General features: G+C 41.1%; 1 protein-coding gene across 2 annotated transcripts in view; it reads right to left on the bottom strand.

The window, feature by feature from the left end:
* Window positions 1–24,804, bottom strand: part of NMS (neuromedin S) — a 163,258-nt gene that overhangs the window by 36,686 nt on the left and 101,768 nt on the right. For both annotated transcript variants that reach the window (XM_069760186.1, XM_069760187.1), the window contains exons 4-6: window positions 21,930–21,989; window positions 4,258–4,284; window positions 2,698–2,745 (exon numbers count right to left, since the gene is read on the bottom strand). In XM_069760186.1, coding sequence (XP_069616287.1) covers window positions 2,698–2,745; window positions 4,258–4,284; window positions 21,930–21,989 — 135 coding nt within the window. The remainder of the gene's footprint in view (window positions 1–2,697; window positions 2,746–4,257; window positions 4,285–21,929; window positions 21,990–24,804) is intronic.

Raw genomic sequence — 24,804 nt, 5'->3', positions numbered from 1 at the left:
CCAGTAAAAATGACCTGGCAACATCAGGTCAGATTACGGCAGTAACAAACTTACGGTATGTAATTTTTTTTCATTTTTAACTGAAAAAAAAATCAGAAATGTAAAAAAAAAATGTTGCTTGAGTCGTTATTTTCTGAGACCTGTAACTGAGTGTTGTGTAAAGGCTTATTTTTTGTGTGCCGAGCTGACATTTTTAGTAATGCTATTTTCGGGTACATAGAACATAGTAATTGCTTTTTTACCATATTTGGGGGGGAAGGGAATATGCTGAGTGAAATACCTCGCATTTTGATTTTTTTCTGGCATTTAATGTATGTTTTAAATAATTTAAGATGTTGAGATACCAGACTTTTATGGGTGTAGTAATAACAATCATGTTTATCATTCTTATTATTTTGTATTTATTTTAAAACTGGGAAAAGGGTGGTTTAAACTATTATATACAATTTTTTAATTATTATTTAAAACATTTTTTACTTTTTTTAGTCCCCCTGAGCTACTTGAACCTGTGATTGCTTATACTATGTAATGGAAAGCATGGTCTCTTTTGAAGCTCAACTTGTGCCTGAGCTTCAGAAAAGTACCAAGAGGACGATGATGGAGGCTTTCAGTAGTCCACTGGCTACCATGGTAAGCATTTGGCACCTCCTTATCACAACACGAAGAGGGAATGAGAATCCTCAAGCACACTATTTAAATGCTGCTGATTGACTGGTATTTAACCCTTTAGTGACAGAGCCAATTTGGTACTTAATGACCAGGCCAATTTTTGCAATTCTGACCACTGTCACTTTATGAGGTTATAACTCTGGAACGCTTTAACGGATCCCGCTGATTCTGAGACTGTTTTTTCATGACATATTGTACTTCATGTTAGTGGTAACATTTCTTCTATATTACTTGTGTTTATTTATGAAAAAAATGGAAATATAGTGAACATTTTTAAAATTTAGCAATTTTCTAAATTTGAATTTTTATGCCCTTAAATCAGAAAGATATGTGACACAAAATAGCTAATAAATAACATTTCGCACATGTCTACTTTACATCAGCACAATTTTGGAAACAAAATGTTTTTCTTGTTAGGAAGTTATAAGGGTTAAAAGTTGACCAGCAATTTCTCATTTTTACAACAAAATTTACAAAACCATTTTTTTCTCACATTTAAAGTCATTTTGAGGGGTGTACATGACAGAAAATACCCAAACTTGACACCATTCTAAAAACTGCACCCCTCAAGGTGCTCAAAACCACATTCAAGAAGTTTATTAACCCTTTACGTGCTTCACAGGAATTTAAACAATGTGGAAGGAAAAAATTAACATTTAACTTTTTTTTTTACAAACAAGTGTAAAAAGAGAAAATGAACCACAAAATTTGTTGTGCAATTTCTCCTGAGTACGTCGATACCCCATATGTGGGGGTAAACCACTGTATGGGCACACTTCAGAGCTTAGAAGTGAAGGAGCACTGTTTGACTTTTTCAATGCAGAATTGGCAGGAATTGAGATCGGACGCCATGTCATGTTTGCAGAGCCCCTGATGTGCCTTAACAGTGGAAACCCCCCACAAGTGACACCATTTTGGAAACTAGACCCTTTAAGGAACTTGTCTAGCTGTGTGGTGAGCACTTTAAACCCCCAAGTGCTTCACAGAAGTTTAAAAAGTAGAGCCTTGAAAATTAAAAAATCGCATTTTTTCTACAAAAATGATCTTTTCGCCCCAAATTTTTATTTTCACAAGGGTAACAGGAGAAATTAGACCAAGAAAGTTGTTGTACAATTTGTCCTGAGTACGCCGATACCCCACATGTGGGGGTAAACCACTGTATGGGTGCACGGCAGAGCTTGGACGAGAATGGGTTCCGTTTGACTTTTTCAATGCAGAATTGGCTGGAAAATCCCCCACAAGTGACACCATTTTGGAAACTAGACCCATTAAAGGTAACCTGTCACCCCCCTGGCGTTTTTAACTAAAAGAACCACCTTGTGCAGCACTAATGCTGCATTCTGTGAAGGTAGCTCTTGTTTTGGGGTCCCTACAGACACTGCAATATCACTTTTTATAATTTGCCCACCATACCTTTAGTCTGTCCGGGGGGCACGATTTTTTCCCCCAGACACAAACGCCTCCCAGCCATCACTCAGCCCCTCCGTGCGCCGGGTGCTGCCTTCTCTGCCTTCATTATTGTCTCCGGCACCTGCACTTTAAGTTCCCATCATGTGATGTGAGTCGAAGGGCAGCGCAAACTGCGCATGCCCGAAAAAGGAACTTACAGCAGTGTACTTTTGCTGTGTCCAAAACGCAGCATTCTAATCACGCAGGGAAATCCGCATGTGTTCATTGAACCATGCGGATTTACCACATCTAGTGAATGGCTATGGTTGAGACTACTCAGTAGAGGATATTGTCTCCGTTGCAGATAATAAACATGCTGCGGCTCGTAAATCTGCACTGCGGGTGAGTTTTTGGAGTGTTAAATATAAGCACAGTGGGCATAGGATTTCTATAAATCCCATCCACTGTGCTTCTAATGTAGAACACAGCATTTTGGAAGCAGTGCAGGTGGGTCAAAATGCTGCTCTTCCTGATCGTGGGCACGTACCTTAAGACCTCTCACTTAGTACCCTGCTCTGCTCTGATGAGAGGCAATGATGCCATTGCACATTTTACATGGATAAAGTTGTATGTACTTACCCCAGTTTTGAGGGCAGGATCTTGAGCTCTGGAGTAGTGAAACAGAAACTACAAAAAGGGACATTGTAAGAAGAGAATTATAGATACAGTGGCATGTAAAAGTTTGGGCACCCCTGGTCAAAATTACTGTTATGTTGAACAGTTAAGCAAGTTGAAGATTAAATGACCTCTAAAAGGCCTAAAGTTAAAGATGACCAATTTCCTTTGTATTTTAGGAAAAAAAATATAAATTGTAATTTTTAACATTTTAAAAATGACAAAAAAAAATGGGTGGATGCAAAAATTTGGGCACTCTTGAAGATTTGTGTGCTCAGATAACTTTGACCAAGGTTTCAGACCTTAATTAGCCTCTTAGGATTATAACTTGTTCACTATCATCGTTAGAAAATGCCAGGTGATGCACATTTCCCAGCTTGATAAAAACCCACCATCTTCTAGCCTTGTGCCAAAAAACAACAGCCATGGTTCTTCCAAGCAACTACCTATCATTCTAAAAATGAAAATGGTGGAGGCCCAAAAAGCAGGAGAAGGCTATAAAATGATAGCAAAGTGTTTTCATGTTGCCCTTTCCTCAGTTCAAAATGTAATTAAGAAATGACAGTTTACAGGAACAGTGGGGGTCAAGATAAGGTCTAGAAGACCAAGCAAAATTTCATGGAGAGCTGCTCGTAGGATTGCTAAAGAGGCAAATCAGAGCCCCCGCTTGACTGAAAAAGACCTTCAGAAAGATTTAGCAGACTCTGAAGTTGTAATATATTGTTCTACTTTTCACAGACACATGCACAAATATGGCCTTAATGGACGAGTCATCAGGAGAAAACCCCTCCTGCATCCTCACCACAAAATTATGCTTCAGAAGTATGTAAAAGAACATCTAAATAAGCTTGATGCATTTTAGAAACAAGTCATGTGAACTGATGAGGTTAAAATAGAACTATTTGGCCACAATGATCAAAGGTATGTGTGGAATAAAAAAAAGGGGCACAGAATTTTAGGAAACGAATATCTCGCCAGCCATAAGCATGTGGGTGGATCAATCTTGATTTGGGAATGTGTTGCAGCCAATGGCATGGGTAATATTTCACAGGTAGAGGGAAGAATGGATTCAATGAAATTTCAACAAAATCTTGATGCAAACATAACACCATCTATAAAAAAAAGCTTCTACAAATGGATAATTATCCTAAACACATGTCACAATCCACAATAAACTGTGTCAAAAGGAGAAAGCTGAAGGTTTTACAATGGCCCTCACAGTTCTTTGATTTGAACATCATTGAAAATCTGTGGCTAGACCTAAAAATAGCAGTGCATGCAAGATGACACAGGAATCTCACAGAAGTGAAAGAATTTTCCAAGGAAGAATGAATGAAAATCCCTCAAACAAGAAGTGAAAGACTCTTGGCTGCCTACATGTTTCATCTTTAACTTTTTTCTTTTAAAGATCATTTCATTTTCAACTTGCTTAACTGTTCACAAAAACTAATTTTGACCAGGGGTGCCCAAACTTTTACATGCTACTGTATAATGTAGTAAATAATGAAACATTATGATACTTACTCTTTTGTATATTTCTTGGTTGTTCTCCTAGAAGAAAAATTAAAATATTTATTAAAATGTATATTACATACATACAGAACATTATGGTACCTACAACTTTAAGAGCTAAGACAAATTTCAAAGAAACACTTCCCTTAGCCTTACATTTTTATATGGTTATTTCAGAATTATAACAAATCTGTCACCAGGCTTACACTGACCATCTGAGAGCAACATAAACCAGGGGCAGAGATCTGGATTCGAATGCTGGGTTACTTCTTGGGCTTCTTGCTGTAATATTGAGTAAAAAACAATGTTATCTGCTATATCTCTTTTAGCCCTCTCAGGGATAAGCTGCTTCTACAGTACATAGTCCTCGATAAGCAAGAGCTATGGCTATCCCCCACTCCCACGATTGCCTTTCTGCCTATGCACAGTATAGTGCAGGTGGTGTTACTTGGTGATGATGGAATCATCAGCAAATTTATTAAAACTAAAGCTAGGAGCCTAGTAAGTAACCCACTGCTGGAATCAAGGTCTCTGTCCACATTTTATGCTGTCGTCAGATTGAGAAGAATAAACCTGGTCACCATTTCTGCAATTTTCGTGTTTTATATATTATTTTGTTTACAGTACTATTTCTTCAGGAATTTCTACACAATTCAAAGAATACAGCAACATACTGTATATACTAAGATGTATGCAAACACTAACTATACTGTATTAAATTGAAACTACATTATTGCTACATAGAGTATGCTTATAAAATAAAGGTACACAAAGTGGCCTATTTGTGTACCCACCAACCACAAAGAGTACCTTTGATGGGACCCTAAACCTAAAATGTATCAAACATGCCTCTCTTGGCCTAATAGCCTGCAAATATAAAGAGCAGGTAGGATCCAACACTAATGAAAAACAACCATAGGCTGATGGGAGGAGTGCACAGTAAACTGGCTGAGCATACTGCCAGTGAGCCCACGGCTATTATTATTATTATTTATTTATATAGCACCATTGATTCCATGGTGCTGTACATGAGAAGGGGCTATGTTTAATTAGTGCTGGATCCTACCTGTGTGAACACAGTGCTGCTGTATTCTTTGGTTTGTATAGAATGCAGTCATGGCAGCTTGCACCTGTTCACACATGCTATATTCTGTTAGAGGCGCTGATTAATTTTTCTTTTTTGTACTACTAATTTACATGTGTGATAGTAAGTTAACATTAAAGTCTAGATATTCGCTCTCTAAGGCCGGCCTCACACTCAGCGTATAAAAATACGGTCCGTAATTTACGGCCGTAATACGCTGAAAAGTCCCTAAAATAGTGGTCCATAGCTCCTCCGTAGGCAGGGTGTGTCAGCGTATCTTGTGCATGGCATCCTCCGTATGTAATCCGTATGGCATCCGTACTGCGAGATTTTCTCGCAGGCTTGCAAAACCGACATACGGCTATACAAGGGATCCATGTGCTCAAAAAATAATAAAAACATATATACTGATAGATATATGTTAGTGAGACACATACAGTGGGGCAAAAAAGTATTTAGTCATTCAGCAATAGTGCAAGTTCCACCACTTAAAAAGATGAGAGGCTTCTGTAATTTACATCATAGGTAGACCTCAACTATGGGAGACAAACTGAGAAAAAAAAATCCAGAAAATCACATTGTCTGTTTTTTTAACATTTTATTTGCATATTATGGTGGAAAATAAGTATTTGGTCAGAAACGAAATTTCATCTCAATACTTTGTAATATATCCTTTGTTGGCAATGACAGAGGTCAAACGTTTTCTGTAAGTCTTCACAAGGTTGCCACACACTGTTGTTGGTATGTTGGCCCATTCCTCCATGCAGATCTCCTCTAGAGCAGTGATGTTTTTGGCTTTTCGCTTGGCAACACGGACTTTCAACTCCCTCCAAAGGTTTTCTATAGGGTTGAGATCTGGAGACTGGCTAGGCCACTACAGGACCTTGAAATGCTTCTTACGAAGCCACTCCTTCGTTGCCCTGGCGGTGTGCTTTGGATCATTGTCATGTTGAAAGACCCAGCCACGTTTCATCTTCAATGCCCTTGCTGATGGAAGGAGGTTTGCACTCAAAATCTCACGATACATGGCCCCATTCATTCTTTCATGTACCCGGATCAGTCGTCCTGGCCCCTTTGCAGAGAAACAGCCCCAAAGCATGATGTTTCCACCACCATGCTTTACAGTAGGTATGGTGTTTGATGGATGCAACTCAGTATTCTTTTTCCTCCAAACACGACAAGTTGTGTTTCTGACCAAACAGTTTCAGTTTGGTTTCATCAGACCATAGGACATTCTCCCAAAAGTCCTCTGGATCATCCAAATGCTCTCTAGCAAACTTCAGATGGGCCCGGACATGTACTGGCTTAAGCAGTGGGACACGTCTGGCACTGCAGCATCTGAGTCCATGGTGGCGTAGTGTGTTACTTATGGTAGGCCTTGTTACATTGGTCCCAGCTCTCTGCAGTTCATTCACTAGGTCCCCCCGCGTGGTTCTGGGATTTTTGCTCACCGTTCTTGTGATCATTCTGACCCCACGGGGTGGGATTTTGCGTGGAGCCCCAGATCGAGGGAGATTATCAGTGGTCTTGTATGTCTTCCATTTTCTAATTATTGCTCCCACTGTTGATTTCTTCACTCCAAGCTGGTTGGCTATTGCAGATTCAGTCTTCCCAGCCTGGTGCAGGGCTACAATTTTGTTTCTGGTGTCCTTTGACAGCTCTTTGGTCTTCACCATAGTGGAGTTTGGAGTCAGACTGTTTGAGGGTGTGCACAGGTGTCTTTTTATACTGATAACAAGCTTAAACAGGTGCCATTACTACAGGTAATGAGTGGAGGAAAGAGGAGACTCTTAAAGAAGAAGTTACAGGTCTGTGAGAGCCAGAAATCTTGATTGTTTGTTTCTGACCAAATACTTATTTTCCACCATAATATGCAAATAAAATGTTAAAAAAACAGACAATGTGATTTTCTGGATTTTTTTTTCTCAGTTTGTCTCCCATAGTTGAGGTCTACCTATGATGTAAATTACAGACGCCTCTCATCTTTTTAAGTGGTGGAACTTGCACTATTGCTGACTGACTAAATACTTTTTTGCCCCACTGTATATGTATATATATTAATATTTCATCCAGCGCGAGATAGCTTAAAAACCGGTAATTCAATTGCCGGCTTTTGCCATCTCCTTCAAAAACCCGACATGATTTGAGACATGGTTTACATACAGTAAATCATGTCATATCCCCCTTTTTTTTGCATATTCCACACTACTAATGTTAGTAGTGTGTATGTGCAAAATTTGGCCGTTCTAGCTATTAAATTAAAGGGTTAAATGGCGGAAAAAATTGGCATGGGCTCCTGCGCAATTTTCTCCGCCAGAGTAGTAAAGCCAGTGACTGAGGGCAGATATTAATAGCCTGGAGATGGTCCATGGTTATTGCCCCCCCCCCCTGGCTAAAAACATCTGCCCCCAGCCACCCCAGAAAAGGCACATCTGGAAGATGCGCCTATTCTGGCACTTGGCCACTCTCTTCCCATTCCCATGTAGCGGTGGGATATGGGGTAATGAAGGGTTAATGCTACCTTGCTATTGTAAGGTGACATTAAGCCAGATTAATAATGGAGAGGCGTCAATTATGACACCTATCCATTATTAATCCAATTGTATGAAAGAGTTAAAAAAAACACACACACATTATTAAAAAGTATTTTAATGAAATGAACACACCGTTTGTTGTAATATTTTATTGTACGCTCAATCCACTGGCTGAAGACCCTCGCTCTGTGACAAAGAAAAAATAATAAACCAACAATATACATACCTTCCGAGGATCTGTAACGTCCCACGTTGTAAATCCATCTGAAGGGGTTAATTTTTTTTACAGCCAGGAGCTCTGCTATAATGCAGCTATGCTCCTGACTGTAAAACCCCAGCGAATGAATGGAAACTAGGTCAATGACCTGTAATTACCTTCATTCGCGGTGAGGCGCCCTCTGCTGGATGTCCTTCGAGGGTGGGAAATAATCAGAAAAGGTCCCAGGCTCGAGTTCATATGAGGACAACCAGCAGAGGGCGCCTCACTGCGAATGAAGGTAACTACAGGTCATTGACCTAGTTTCCATTCATTCGCTGGGGTTTTACAGTCAGGAGCATAGCTGCATTATAGCAGAGCTCCTGGCTGTAAAAAAAAATGTCAGAATTGACGCCTCTCCATTATTAATCTGGCTTAATATCACCTTACAATAGCAAGGTGGCATTAACCCTTCATTACCCCATATCCCACCGCTACACGGGAATGGGAAGAGAGTGGCCAAGTGCCAGAATAGGCGCATCTTCCAGATGTGCCTTTTCTGGGGTGGCTGGGGGCAGGTGTTTTTAGCCAGGGGGGCCAATAACCATGGACCCTCTCCAGGCTATTAATATCTGCCCTCAGTCACTGGCTTTACTTTTCTGGCGGAGAAAATTGCGCGGGAGCCCACGCCAATTTTTTCCGCCATTTAACCCTTTAATAGCTAGAATGGCCAAATTTTGCACATACACACTACTAACATTAGTAGTATGGAATATGCAAAAAAATGGGGATATGACATGGTTTACTGTATGTAAACCATGTCTCATTTCATGTCGGGTTTAGGAAGGAGATAGCAAAAGCCGGCAATTGAGCTGCGGTTTTCTATAATGGAATGGGTACAAAAACGCTGCAGATTCACAAAAAAGAAGTGACATGCTACTTCTTTTAAACCGCAGCGTTTCCGCAGCGGATTTTCCGCAAAGTGTGCACAGCATTTTTTTTTCTCATTGATTTACATTGTACTGTAAATCAATTGCGGATCTTCAGTGTTTCTGCACCTCAAAAAACGCTGCGGACCCGCAGAGAATCCGCAACGTGTGCACATACCCATAGTGCCAAAGGTTCTGATTTCAGAATGCACCCATCCACATTTGACTTGAGAAAGAAAAATCAAATAGAAAATCATTCGCTTGTCCTCATTCATTCGCTTGTCTTCATTCATTCGCTTGTCCTCTTTTATTCAGTTTTCATCATTCATTCGTTTGTCCTCATTTATTCGCGTGTCCTCATTCATTTGCATGTCCTCATTCATTCCCTTGTCTTCATTCATTCTCTTGTCCTCATTTATTCCCTAGTCCTAATTTATTCGCTAGTCCTCATTTATTCCCTTGTCCTCATTCATTTGCTTGTCCTCATTCATTTGTTTGTCCTCATTCATTCGCTTGTCGTCTTTTATTCAGTTGTCATCATTCATTTGTTTTTGTCCTCATTTATTCGCTTGTCCTCATTCATTCGCTTGTTCTCATTCATTCGCTTGTCCTCATTTATTCCCTTGTCCTCATTCATTTGCTTGTCCTCACTCATTCGCTAGTCCTAATTTATTCGCTTGTCCTCACTCATTCGCTAGTCCTCATTCCCTTGTCCTCATTCATTCACTTGTCCTCATTTATTCACTAATCCTCATTTATTCGCTTGTCATCATTTTTTCGCTAGTCCTCATTCATTCACTTGTCCTCTTTTATTCAGTTTTCATCATTCATTAGTTTGTCCTCATTTATTCGCTTGTCCTCATTCATTCGCTTGTCCTCATTCATTCCCTTGTCCTCATTCATTCCCTTGTCCTCATTCATTTGCTTGTCCTCATTTATTCGCTTGTCCTCATTTATTTCCTTGTCCTCACTCATTCGCTAGTCCTCATTTATTCCCTTGACCTCATTCATTTGCTTGTCCTCATTTTTTCACTAGTCCTCATTTATTCGCTTGTCCTCATTTATTCCCTTGTCCTCATTCATTCGCTTGACCTCATTTATTCAATAGTCCTCATTTATTCGCTCATCCTCATTTTTTCACTAGTCCTCTTTTATTCCTTTGTCCTCATTCATTCGCTTGTCCTCATTTATTCGCTTGTCCTCATTTTTTCACTAGTCCTCATTTATTCCCTTGTGACTCATTCATTTGCTTGTCCTCATTTATTCGCTTGTCCTCATTTATTCACTTGTCCTCATTTATTCCCTTGTCCTCATTTATTCCCTTTTGTCCTCATTCATTCTTTAGTCCTCATTTATTCCCTTGTCCTCATTTATTAGCTTGTTCTCATTCATTCACTTGTCTTCATTTATTCCCTTGTCCTCATTCATTCCCTTGTCCTCATTTATTCGCTAGTCCTCGTTTATTTGCATTTCTTCACTCATTCGCTAGTCCTCATTTATTCCCTTGTCCTCATTCATTTGCTTGTTAAAGGAAAGGCCAATGTGTATATGAAAAGTGCACACCTGAGGTATAAGAATATAAACAACTACTTTGTCACCAAAGCACAAACATAATTAAAAACAACAATGACAACACCCCCATCCATATGCAATAATACATCTATGTGACCCAAGGACATGACACCGTAACAACATAGGCACCCATAATGGAAGTGCAGTATACACTGTGTGCAGAATTATTAGGCAAGTTGCAATTTAGAGCATTATTTTTATTATTGATCAACAACTATGTTCTCAATCAACCCAAAAGACTCATAAATATCAAAGCTTAATACTTTTGGAAGTTGTAGTGGGGTTTTTTAGATTTGGCTATCTTAGGTGGATATCTGTTTGTGCAGGTAACTATTACTGTGCAGAATTATTAGACAACTTAATACAAACCAAATATATTCCCATCTCACTTGTTTATTTTCACCAGGTAAACCAATATATCTGCACAAAATTTAGAAATAAACATTTCTGATATGCAAAAGCAAAACCCCAAAAAATTAGTGACCAATATAGCCACCTTTCTTTATGATGACACTCAACAGCCTTCCATCCATAGCTTCTGTCAGTCGCTTGATCTGTTTACGATCAACATTGTGTGCAGCAGCCACCACAGCCTCCCAGACACTGTTCCGAGAGGTGTACTGTTTTCCCTCCCTGTAGATTTCACATTTTATGAGGGCCCACAGGTTCTCTATGGGGTTCAGATCAGGTAAACAAGGGGGCCATGTCATTACTTTTTACTCTTTGAGACTTTTACTGGCCAGCCACACTATGGAGTAGTTGGAGGCATGTGATGGAGCATTGTCCTGCATGAAAATCATGTTTTTCTTGAACAATACCGACTTCTTCCTGTACCACTGCTTGAAGAAGTTGCCTTCCAGAAACTGGCAGTAGGTCTGGAAGATGAGCTTCACTCCATCCTCTCTGCCCTTTACTGATCCAGCCTCTGGCCCATCCATCTGGCCCATCAAGAGTCACTCTCATTTCATCAGTCCGTAAAACATTTGAAAAGTCAGTCTTAAGATATTCTTAAGATAGACCTCGAAACAGCTGTCTGTGGATGGATACCATGTTTTGGCATAGGTCGTTTTCCTTTTTGGATGCTGCACTTCCTGTGGTTGTTCCTTCCCGGAGAAAGACCTGGCTATTTATTGCTTGCGTTGAGAAACACGTGATGGTGTCTCCACGGCTTTTCTACATGCATTAAGATATTTATTGGCCCAGTCTTGACATTTTATCTTATGTTTCTTGTTCAAAGGTGGTCGTTTTCAGCCTTCTTTACCTTGACCATGTCCCTGAGTATCGCACGCCTTGTGGTTTTTGTTACTCCAGTAACGTTGCAGCTCTGAAATATGGCAAAACTGGTGGCAAATGGTATCTTGGCAGCTTCACACCTGATTTTCCTCAATTCATGGGCAGTTATTTTGCACCTTTTTTGCCCAACACGCTTCTTGCAACCCTGTTGCCTATTTGCCATGAAACGCTTGATTGTTCGGTGATCACGCTTCAAAAGTTTGGCAATTTCAAGACTGCTGCATCACTCTGCAAGACATCTCACAATTGTGGACTTTTCAGAGCCCCTCAAATCTCTCTTCTGACCCATTTTGCCAAAGGAAAGGAAGTTGCCTAATAACTATGCACACCTTATATAGGGTTTTGATGTCATTAGACAACACCCCTCCTCATTACAGAGATGCACAACACCTGATTTACTTAATTGGTTGTTGGCTCTCAAACCTGAACAGCTTGAAGTAGGATAACATGTATAAAAAGTATCATGTGATCAAAATACAACTTGCCTAATAATTCTGCACACCATGTACATAAATTGTGCAATCAACAAGATATTATCATAAGGTCATAACAATCCAGCAACAAATAATAAGAGAAAAAATCAGTTAGACAAATATAGTTGGCTGAATGCTCACACTATGAATCCTAAATATGTGCGTCCCCACAGGTATAAGTTAGGTGTCCGCGAGAAATAGCAATTGTCAAAATGGTGGTCACAGACTGCAAAAGAAAGCCAAACTAAATCCCGGGTATATGCAACATAGCACTATGGAGATTAGAGCAAGAGCGCAGAAAAAATATATATATTTAAGTGGACAAAAATTATTATCCAGTACTGAATACCTACATGCCAAATAGACACACTGCGCTGCGGAAGAACCGGATTATGATCACAGGGGAGAGCCCATGTAAACAGCCAGAGAGTCCCTAGGACAATGAAGGTAATGCAAGCAGGGAGCCCCTGGATGAAGGAAAGGGATGGCATGAAAAGATGGGGGTGTGGGAAAGCCCCACGTGTATCGCTGCGGTGCAGCTTTGTCAGGGGAAGTGCTGAGCAGTGACTATTGCAGTCTTTAAATAGCGGCAGAGATAGCTACAGTAATTAGAAAGCTGGTTACCGGTGTGTCAGGAACGTGTTTCTCAGCCACATCTGGGTTGGGATCATTGTTTTTAAAGGTTTTTAATTATGTTTCTGCTTTGGTGACAATAAAGTAACAAAAAATAGCAATAACTCTGTATATGGATTGACAACACAGATATACCCACTAAAACAGTTCACTAACTACAGCGCAAGTGGAGATAAAACATAACTTTTACTAGAACAATATAAAAGTACAAATCAAAAAAGCCACCCAAAAGTGATATAAAATATATAGGGTGAGGTCCCAACAAAGAGACCCCGCAAAGAAACCCTTAAAGGGATTCAAAAATTACCGCCTGCAAAGATGCTTGCGGATAAAAAGCAGACCAATATATGATTCACAAGTAAGCTAGCAAAAACAACTACATTAGAGTCGTGAAGCAATATTACATATAATTGGTTGCATGTAAATAGATAAATATTGCACAGTGGCACAAAAAAACGGCATCTAAACCACGATGTCATTAATAGGAGTCAGGATAAAAAAATGGAACATTCTCACCGACTCCAACGTAGATAGGCAGGAGACCCGGAAAGCCTCTTGCACCGGCAGCGATCCGGAACATGAAGAAGGGAACTGACAATACCCTGTCATTCCCTATGGGGCTAACAGTAGTCTATCCCCACAGCTCCTGCCCTTACAAGGGCAGTCCGCAACTACCCCTGCAAACACATGCCCTGCACTCTCCCTGTGGTCAGTCCCGACGCGTTTCCTACAAGCTAATCATCAGGGGACCTGCTTGATTATAGAGAAAAGTGCTCAAAAGGGAGACATAAGTTGCTGCCACCCTCTATGCTATCCTGCAGAGGGTGGATAAAGTGTGGGGCTGGTCTTTAAATAGGAAGCAGCCAAGAAAACCAATTGACCACTTCAAATGGGATGAAAACGTAACCTGTGTGATTGTACTGAGTAACAGGTGATATGCCTGTCAGAAAACCTATCAGTACCGCCCACTACACAAATCGGCATCCACATCTCATAAAAAGAAACACGGACACCATATGGGCGGTGACGGTGGGACTAACCTCTATGATGGCGTCACACGCCATAAGCCACGAGGAGACCGGGCGCCGCAAAGAATGTACCGCACGCCGGCATACGAAGGGAGACCTCTATGATGACGTCACACGCCATAAACCACGAGGAGACCGAGCGCTGTGGAAAGTGTGCTGCACGCCGATAGCAGCCGACCTGCGCAGTGAGAGCCGGAAACTCATCGGCTCGCCCAGAGGCCTCCATTGACATGCGCACTGCGGACATATGGTCGCTAAGCGACCAGAACGCCGGATTGTCTGATGAACTACGGAGATGCCCAGCGGCCGCTGACAAGCGCCAGAGGAGCCAGAAATAAAAGCTCCCCAGCGCAACTAGAGACAGACGCTGTATCACATATATCTCAAATAAACGGTTATGGTAGCTGAGCGCTAAACATGCGCACCTAACCACAACACATAAATGCACCTGTATGAAAGGAGGGCGGTAATCATGACCTTCCAGAAGCCAAAAAGATACCCAAATACAATAACATGAATTAAAGACACAGATGACAATCCCATATATTATAGAAAAAAGCAGCAATTTACATGCAAATCCCAAAAGAGAATGGGTGACCAAAAAGGATTTTGGCAACAAAAGAGATAAATAAGATGACTGTGTAATTACGGAAGGCTACCAAAAAAAGCACATAAGAGACTGATTCAAATAAAACAACTATAATTAATTTGATCATTAAGGCCATTAGGGGTCACAGTTTTGAGATAAAAGATCCATTTGGCCTCTCTCTGAAGAAGCAACCGATCCCAATCACCCCCTCGTATAGGCTTTGTGACCTTCTCAATGGCCATAAATTTAAGATTGTTAGATTGACCATCATGCAATAAATTAATGTGACGGGAAATGGAGGTATCCCTCCCATGTTCCACATCACCCAGATGTTCACCAATTCTTTTTTTTAATTCCCTGATCGTTTTACCGATGTACTCGATTCCACAAGAGCATGATGCCCTATATATGACTCCTTTTGTGCTGCAATTCATAAATTGTTTGATATCATATTTCCTGCCAGTAACGTTGCTCACAAAGCTCTTACCCACATTGACATGTTGACAAAACGTACAGTGTCCGCATCTGTGACATCCCGTGATGTTACTTCTAAGCCAAGTCTCATTTACTGGGCCTGAGAAGTGGCTATGAACCAGTCTGTCATTAAGTGAACGTGCTTTTCTGTACGTGATAGTAGGGGTGTCACCCAAAAACCGAGAGATGTCTGAATCCATCTGTAAGATGGACCAATATTTTTTGAAAATGTCCCTTACCCGGGTGGCACCATTGTCATAAGTGGTAATGAACCGTACTGTTTCATCGTTCTGTGTCTCATGAGTAGAATTTAATAGAGAAGTTCTATCTCTGCTTTTAGCATCATGATACGCCTTTTTTAGGACTCTAGATGGATAGCCCCTATCCTCGAAATTCCTTCTCAATTCCCTGGCTTGAGACTCAAAGGTTACCTCATTAGAACAATTTCTCCGAATTCTGAGGTATTGCCCCTTTGGAATCCCTCTTTTAAGGTGTTCAGGGTGATGGCTATCCCAATGGAGGAGAGCATTGGTGGCTGTGGGTTTTTTGAAATTGGATGTAACCAATTCACCATTTGAGCTTTAGAGATAAGGATATCAAGGAAGGGCAAAGACATAGCCTCAATTACAGATGTGAAAAACAGCCCAATAGAATTGTGATTGAGCCTGTCCACAAAATCCTTAAAGTCATCTCTAGAGCCCGTCCAAATCAAAAAAACGTCATCTATGTAACGTGTCCACATTTCTGTGACACGAAACATAGAACACTCCTCCTCTTCAGAGTCATCATTCCAAACCACAGTCTCCTCCCACCAGCCAAGGAAGAGGTTGGCGTAGGCCGGGGCACAGGGACTGCCCATAGCCGTCCCCCTCAGCTGGTGGTAGATATGGCGGTTGAATGTGAAATAATTATGAGTTAAACAAAACCGGAGGAGTTTGAGAATGAAGTGGTTATGGTCTTGCAAATGCTGACCTCTTGTTCGGAGAAAAAATGATACAGCCTCCAAGCCCTTTTCATGTGGAATTGAAGAATAAAGGGCCTCCACATCAATGCTTGCGAGAAATGCTTCAGAACTGATGGTAAGGCCATCAAGTCGACGGAGCAAGTCAGGAGTGTCCTTTACAAATGACTGCAAGGAAGACACAAAAGGGGACAACACGCGGTCCAGGTAAGTACCTGCGTTCTGGCACAAACTCCCTACCCCTGATACAATGGGCCTGCCTTTCAAAGGGTTCAGGCCCTTATGTACCTTCGGGAGGCAGTAAAAGGTAGACGTCACAGGATGCAGAGGGAAGATGAAATCAAATTCTGTTTTATCAATAACACCTCCCTCCAAACCTTCCTGTAAAATCTGTCTCAACTCCTCACAGTATTCCTTAGTTGGATTGCGTGCCAAGACCTCATAAGAGTCTCTATCAGCAAGTATAGACTCACACATCTGTTGGTACTGAGTGACGTCAAGAATGACAATATTCCCGCCCTTGTCCGAGGACTTGATTTCAATGGAATCGTCATGTTCCAGGCGGTTAATTGCCTCTATCTCTTTCCTAGAACAATTATATTTACATGGTATACGGGAATGGGACAACTCAGTAAGTTCTGACGTAACCAAATTAGAAAAAACATCTATAGCTGACAAATCACCAGTAGGAGGAGGCATTCTATGACTTTTTTCTTTCAGTTGTGTGAAAGGAACCCTACCTCTTTGGTTGGGATCAGTCTCCCCAATACTGTGTAACAATCTCACATCAGGCAACATGTCCACTGGGATCCCCAGATCAGCACATGTGCGAGAATCCTGTTTGGAGAAAAACTTCTTCCATCTGATTTTACGCAAAAAGAGGTTAAGGTCCTTCACGGTTCTAAACAGATCAAAGTCACTGTTAGGGACAAAAGAAACTAAGTTGCAGACACATATTGAACGTTTCCAGTACCACCTCAAGGAAAGGAAACATCGTCAGTATATGCATGACATACAGGATTTTAAGGACAACAAAGCATACCTGGTGCTTACCCCGAGACCGACCCCTATAGATAGGGATACTGAGTTATCCTCAACTGACACAGATTTTTCAGAATCTGAGACTAGAACTCGACCCTCTAGGGGACGCTACCGAGGCAGAGGAAGGGGGAGAGGTGCACGGGGACCCGCCGAGAGATCAGACCATAATACAGGGGGTTTTTTTTTGGACCAGGTGTATGCTCTACGCAACAGACCGTTACCAATAAGGAAATGATGGGAGAGGGTTGCTTAAGGGAGATACCTTCTATTCATTCCCCTGGGTCTACAACTGAACAAAGTATCCAAGTTATCAACCTCTCTACGAGAAATATTGATTGTGACGAAATGTCTGTATTAAAAAAGGGTCTATCTTTTGTCCCTAACAGTGACTTTGAACTGTTTAGAACCGTGAAGGACCTTAACCTCTTTTTGCGTAAAATCAGATGGAAGAAGTTTTTCTCCAAACAGGATTCTCGCACATGTGCTGATCTGGGGATCCCAGTGGACATGTTGCCTGATGTGAGATTGTTACACAGTATTGGGGAGACTGATCCCAACCAACGAGGTAGGGGTCCTTTCACACAACTGAAAGAAAAAAGTCATAGAATGCCTCCTCCTACTGGTGATTTGTCAGCTATAGATGTTTTTTCTAATTTGGTTACGTCAGAACTTACTGAGTTGTCCCATTCCCGTATACCATGTAAATATAATTGTTCTAGGAAAGAGATAGAGGCAATTTACCGCCTGGAACATGACGATTCCATTGAAATCAAGTCCTCGGACAAGGGCGGGAATATTTTCATTCTTGATGTCACTCAGTACCAACAGATGTGTGAGTCTATACTTGCTGATAGAGACTCTTATGAGGTCTTGGCACGCAATCCAACTAAGGAATACTGTGAGGAGTTGAGACAGATTTTACAGGAAGGTTTGGAGGGAGGTGTTATTGATAAAACAGAATTTGATTTCATCTTCCCTCTGCATCCTGTGACGTCTACCTTTTACTGCCTCCCGAAGGTACATAAGGGCCTGAACCCTTTGAAAGGCAGGCCCATTGTATCAGGGGTAGGGAGTTTGTGCCAGAACGCAGGTACTTACCTGGACCGCGTGTTGTCCCCTTTTGTGTCTTCCTTGCAGTCATTTGTAAAGGACACTCCTGACTTGCTCCGTCGACTTGATGGCCTTACCATCAGTTCTGAAGCATTTCTCGCAAGCATTGATGTGGAGGCCCTTTATTCTTCAATTCCACATGAAAAGGGCTTGGAGGCTGTATCATTTTTTCTCCGAACAAGAGGTCAGCATTTGCAAGACCATAACCACTTCATTCTCAAACTCCTCCGGTTTTGTTTAACTCATAATTATTTCACATTCAACCGCCATATCTACCACCAGCTGAGGGGGACGGCTATGGGCAGTCCCTGTGCCCCGGCCTACGCCAACCTCTTCCTCGGCTGGTGGGAGGAGACTGTGGTTTGGAATGATGACTCTGAAGAGGAGGAGTGTTCTATGTTTCGTGTCACAGAAATGTGGACACGTTACATAGATGACGTTTTTTTGATTTGGACGGGCTCTAGAGATGACTTTAAGGATTTTGTGGACAGGCTCAATCACAATTCTATTGGGCTGTTTTTCACATCTGTAATTGAGGCTATGTCTTTGCCCTTCCTTGATATCCTTATCTCTAAAGGCTCAAATGGTGAGTTGGTTACATCCAATTTCAAAAAACCCACAGCCACCAATGCTCTCCTCCATTGGGATAGCCATCACCCTGAACACCTTAAAAGAGGGATTCCAAAGGGGCAATACCTCAGAATTCGGAGAAATTGTTCTAATGAGGTAACCTTTGAGTCTCAAGCCAGGGAATTGAGAAGGAATTTCGAGGATAGGGGCTATCCATCTAGAGTCCTAAAAAAGGCGTATCATGATGCTAAAAGCAGAGATAGAACTTCTCTATTAAATTCTACTCATGAGACACAAAACGATGAAACAGTACGGTTCATTACCACTTATGACAATGGTGCCACCCGGGTAAGGGACATTTTCAAAAAATATTGGTCCATCTTACAGATGGATTCAGACATCTCTCGGTTTTTGGGTGACACCCCTACTATCACGTACAGAAAAGCACGTTCACTTAATGACAGACTGGTTCATAGCCACTTCTCAGGCCCAGTAAATGAGACTTGGCTTAGAAGTAACATCACGGGATGTCACAGATGCGGACACTGTACGTTTTGTCAACATGTCAATGTGGGTAAGAGCTTTGTGAGCAACGTTACTGGCAGGAAATATGATATCAAACAATTTATGAATTGCAGCACAAAAGGAGTCATATATAGGGCATCATGCTCTTGTGGAATCGAGTACATCGGTAAAACGATCAGGGAATTCAAAAAAAGAATTGGTGAACATCTGGGTGATGTGGAACATGGGAGGGATACCCCCATTTCCCGTCACATTAATTTATTGCATGATGGTCAATCTAACAATCTTAAATTTATGGCCATTGAGAAGGTCACAAAGCCTATACGAGGGGGTGATTGGGATCGGTTGCTTCTTCAGAGAGAGGCCAAATGGATCTTTTATCTCAAAACTGTGACCCCTAATGGCCTTAATGATCAAATTAATTATAGTTGTTTTATTTGAATCAGTCTCTTATGTGCTTTTTTGGTAGCCTTCCGTAATTACACAGTCATCTTATTTATCTCTTTTGTTGCCAAAATCCTTTTTGGTCACCCATTCTCTTTTGGGATTTGCATGTAAATTGCTGCTTTTTTCTATAATATATGGGATTGTCATCTGTGTCTTTAATTCATGTTATTGTATTTGGGTATCTTTTTGGCTTCTGGAAGGTCATGATTACCGCCCTCCTTTCATACAGGTGCATTTATGTGTTGTGGTTAGGTGCGCATGTTTAGCGCTCAGCTACCATAACCGTTTATTTGAGATATATGTGATACAGCGTCTGTCTCTAGTTGCGCTGGGGAGCTTTTATTTCTGGCTCCTCTGGCGCTTGTCAGCGGCCGCTGGGCATCTCCGTAGTTCATCAGACAATCCGGCGTTCTGGTCGCTTAGCGACCATATGTCCGCAGTGCGCATGTCAATGGAGGCCTCTGGGCGAGCCGATGAGTTTCCGGCTCTCACTGCGCAGGTCGGCTGCTTCCGGCGTGCAGCACACTTTCCACAGCGCTCGGTCTCCTCGTGGTTTATGGCGTGTGACGTCATCATAGAGGTCTCCCTTCGTATGCCGGCGTGCGGTACATTCTTTGCGGCGCCCGGTCTCCTCGTGGCTTATGGCGTGTGACGCCATCATAGAGGTTAGTCCCACCGTCACCGCCCATATGGTGTCCGTGTTTCTTTTTATGAGATGTGGATGCCGATTTGTGTAGTGGGCGGTACTGATAGGTTTTCTGACAGGCATATCACCTGTTACTCAGTACAATCACACAGGTTACGTTTTCATCCCATTTGAAGTGGTCAATTGGTTTTCTTGGCTGCTTCCTATTTAAAGACCAGCCCCACACTTTATCCACCCTCTGCAGGATAGCATAGAGGGTGGCAGCAACTTATGTCTCCCTTTTGAGCACTTTTCTCTATAATCAAGCAGGTCCCCTGATGATTAGCTTGTAGGAAACGCGTCGGGACTGACCACAGGGAGAGTGCAGGGCATGTGTTTGCAGGGGTAGTTGCGGACTGCCCTTGTAAGGGCAGGAGCTGTGGGGATAGACTACTGTTAGCCCCATAGGGAATGACAGGGTATTGTCAGTTCCCTTCTTCATGTTCCGGATCGCTGCCGGTGCAAGAGGCTTTCCGGGTCTCCTGCCTATCTACGTTGGAGTCGGTGAGAATGTTCCATTTTTTTATCCTGACTCCTATTAATGACATCGTGGTTTAGATGCCGTTTTTTTGTGCCACTGTGCAATATTTATCTATTTACATGCAACCAATTATATGTAATATTGCTTCACGACTCTAATGTAGTTGTTTTTGCTAGCTTACTTGTGAATCATATATTGGTCTGCTTTTTATCCGCAAGCATCTTTGCAGGCGGTAATTTTTGAATCCCTTTAAGGGTTTCTTTGCGGGGTCTCTTTGTTGGGACCTCACCCTATATATTTTATATCACTTTTGGGTGGCTTTTTTGATTTGACAATAAAGTAGTTGTTTATATTCTTGGACCCCAGGTGTGCACTTTTCATATACGCATTGGCCTTTCCTTTAACAATTGTTCCTCTTTTCCATGCGTTTGTAGCACTCTGTGTTTACTATATTTGTATTTAAAACATTCAGTGGTGCACCCTGCCCTTTGTTGTTTTTGTTATACCTCATTCATTTGCTTGTCCTCATTTATTTGCTTGTCCCCTTTTATTCGCTTGTCCTCATTCATTCGTTAGTCCTCATTTACTGTATTCAATTCTCCTCATTTATTCACTTGTCTTCATTCATTCACTTGTCCTCATTGATTCAATTGTCCTCATTCATTCATTTGTCCTCTTTTATTTGCTTGTCCTCATTCATCCACTTGGCCTCATTTATTCAATTTTCCTCATTCATTCACTTGTCTTCATTCATTCGCTTGTCTTCATTCATTCGCTTGTTCTCATTTATTTGCTTGTCCTCATTTATTCACTTTTCCTCATTCATTCGCTTGTCCTCTGTTGCATTTTTCCTCTCTAATTCCCTCAATCACGCTCTAGGTAAAGACCTCCGTCACCTATTCCCCTGAGTACATCATGTTCTTTCAATGGGTAAGATTTTTCCCTTTCTATTACAGATTGCTAAAGCCGCCATTTGCCTGGTTGAATAATTTCTGTTGTGTTTCCATATTGTTTTCATGACTGCTTAACATGAATAAACAAATCGCCTATTGTTCTTACCTCATTAACTTTCATTCTGTTGTAAATGGAGCTACAAAGGTCCATGACAAAATCTGAGATCTGAAAAATGCATTATATTGTTAACATATATGATCAATATAACAGTTTTCTATGAAATGAAGACTGGCAATTTGGGTAAAATATTTGGGTACCAATTAAAGGTGTTGTCCTCAACTTGGATATTGATGACGTATCCTTAGCATAGTTCATCAATATCAGATAGGTGAGGGTCCATCACCCAACACCCCACTGGTCAGCTGGTTTCAGCCAATGCCAAATTTCTCAGCAGGAGCTCTGTATACTGTAGCAGCGGTTCCCGAGTACTACAGCTCAGCTCATATTGAGCTGCAGAGCCCAAGAATGGCCCTTACAGAGGAACGGTTTTGTGCCGGCGCCATACACTATCAGGGCTAATAATAACTGATCATCCAGGTGTCAGACCCCCACAGATTTCATATTATTGACCTATCATAACAATAGGCCTGCAATATCTAAGTACTGTTCATCCCCTCTAATTTATAATAACTGTTTAACAGGCTTTTCTTTGATTAACCAATGCGATATTCTTTGCTTTCACCAAAAACAGAGCCACTTTAAGTCATTGTTTATGTATGATACTGCAGCACGCCAGTCAATGAGATTCAACTGCAATACCAAGCACAGCCTTTGGAAATGAGTGGCGCTGTGAAAAAGAGATCTTTTGTTTTTTTAATAATCCTGTACAACTTAAGATTTTGTGCACAGTTCTACAAGGATAAAATTGTTTGAAAAGTAAGAGATGATTTGTGCATACTTTCAATGGCTGAGCTCAGTAGAAATATCAAAACAGTTCAATCACATACAGTTTTTTTTTACTCCATAGGCGTTTTCTTGCACATTTCTTTCACCACTTTGCATGACCTTTGGTGGATGATTTTGGTCCAAAGAGTGTGGCCGTGTCCATAAGTAATAAGGACATGACCAGATATCCCGTCAGCAAGAAGCCCAGTGCCTCACAGTCTAGGAATACCTGTCTCTTCACCTCCGGAGAAACTTGAAGAAACACCTGATTCTGACAAAGACTTTCACGCTAGTTCCAACGAGCCACAGCTTTTTCACAGCTCGAATTAAATGATATAGTCGGGGACTTGGACCTTCCTAAACATTCTGCAGAACTTTTAGGCTGTGTGCACACGATGCAGATTTGGTGCAGAATTTTCTGCATAAAATCTGCACTAAATCGGCATCTCCTGGCAGAATCCACAGGTGTGTTTTTTGTGCGTTTTTTGTGTGTTTTTTGTGCAGATTTTACCAATGGATTTCTATTATGGGGGGGTGCAGAAACGCTGCAAAACTGCACAAAAGAAGTGACATGCACTTCTTTGAAATCTGCAGCGTTTCTGCGCAGATTTTTCTGCACCATGTGCACAGCTTTTTTTTTTCACATTGATTTACATTGTACTGTAATCACAGTGCAGTTCTGCTGCGTTTCTGCTGCAGAAAAATCTGCTGCAGTTCTGCACTAAATCTGCATCGTGTGCACATACCCTTAGGCTGTAGACTAAAGGAAAAGAACCTGCTATCTCTTGGTACCTGTTTTTAATGTTACAGAAGAAGAGAAAAGGAATTCCATCCATACTTTTCTCAAGACGATGCTCTTTTGCATAGCTGTGTAATTTTTCTGTTTAAAGTTAAATTAAAGGGACTCTGTCACCTGAATTTGGCGGGACTGGTTTTGGGTCATATGGGCGGAGATTGCTTTGCGCAGGCGTGTACTATGGAGGACCGAGAATGAACTTCAATCCAATATTGCAGCCAGCATGCAGCCAGCAGGTAAGGAAAGGGTGAATCAAACACCCGAAAACTCCGCCCATATGACCCATAACCAGTCCTACCAAATTCAGGTGACAGGTTCCCTTTAATGTCAGTAAGTGACATATTTATCCTCTTTTTATACTGTATAAGAGAATCTGCAAATTACAATTACTAAACACTAGGACTCAAACACAGGAAAGTGGACCTGAGTACTACACTTGCACAGATTTATTACTCAACCCATTTACCCCCGAAGGTGGTCTGCACATTAATGACCAGACCAATTTTTACAATTCCTACCACTGTCAATTTATGAGGTAATAACTCTGGAACACTTCAATGGATCCTGGTGATTCTGATAATGTTTTTTTGTGACATATTGTACTTCATGATAGTAGTAAACATTTTTATGTATAACTTGCCTTTATTTGTGAAAAAAAATGAAATTTGGCAAAAATTTGGAAAATTTAGCAATTTTCCAACTTTGAATTTTCATGCCCTTAAATCACAGAGATATATCGCATAAAATAGTTAATAAATAACGTTTCCTACATGTCTACTTTACATCAGCACAATTTTGCAACCATAATTTTTTTTGGTTAGGAAGTTATAAGGGTTAAAAGTTGACCAACGATTTTTCATTTTTCCAACAAATTTTACAAAATCATTTTTTTAGGGACCACATCACATTTCAAGTCACTTTGAGAGGGTCTATATGATATAAGATACCCAAATTCTAAAAACTGCACCCCTCAAGTTGCTCAAAACCACAATCAAGAAGTTTATCAACCCTTCAGGTGCTTCACAGGGATTTTGGAAAAAAAATGAAGATTTAACTTTTTTTCACAAAAAAATTACTTCAGATTAAATTTTTTATTTTGACAAAAATAAAAGGCAAAAATGGACCCCAAAATGTGTTGTATAATTTCTCCTGAGCATGCCGATACCCCACATGAGTGAGAAAACCACTGTTTTGGTTTACGGCAGAGCTCGGACGGGAAGGAGTGCCATTTGACTTTTTGAATGCAAAATTTTCTGGAACAATTGGTGGACGCTATGTCGCATTTGGAGAGCCTCTGAT

The sequence above is a fragment of the Ranitomeya imitator genome, chromosome 3 (genome assembly GCF_032444005.1).
Source record: "Ranitomeya imitator isolate aRanImi1 chromosome 3, aRanImi1.pri, whole genome shotgun sequence".
In the NCBI taxonomy this organism is placed as follows: domain Eukaryota; kingdom Metazoa; phylum Chordata; class Amphibia; order Anura; family Dendrobatidae; genus Ranitomeya; species Ranitomeya imitator.
The sequence above is the reverse complement of the archived record's forward strand: the minus strand, read 5'-3'. Positions and strand labels throughout refer to the sequence as shown.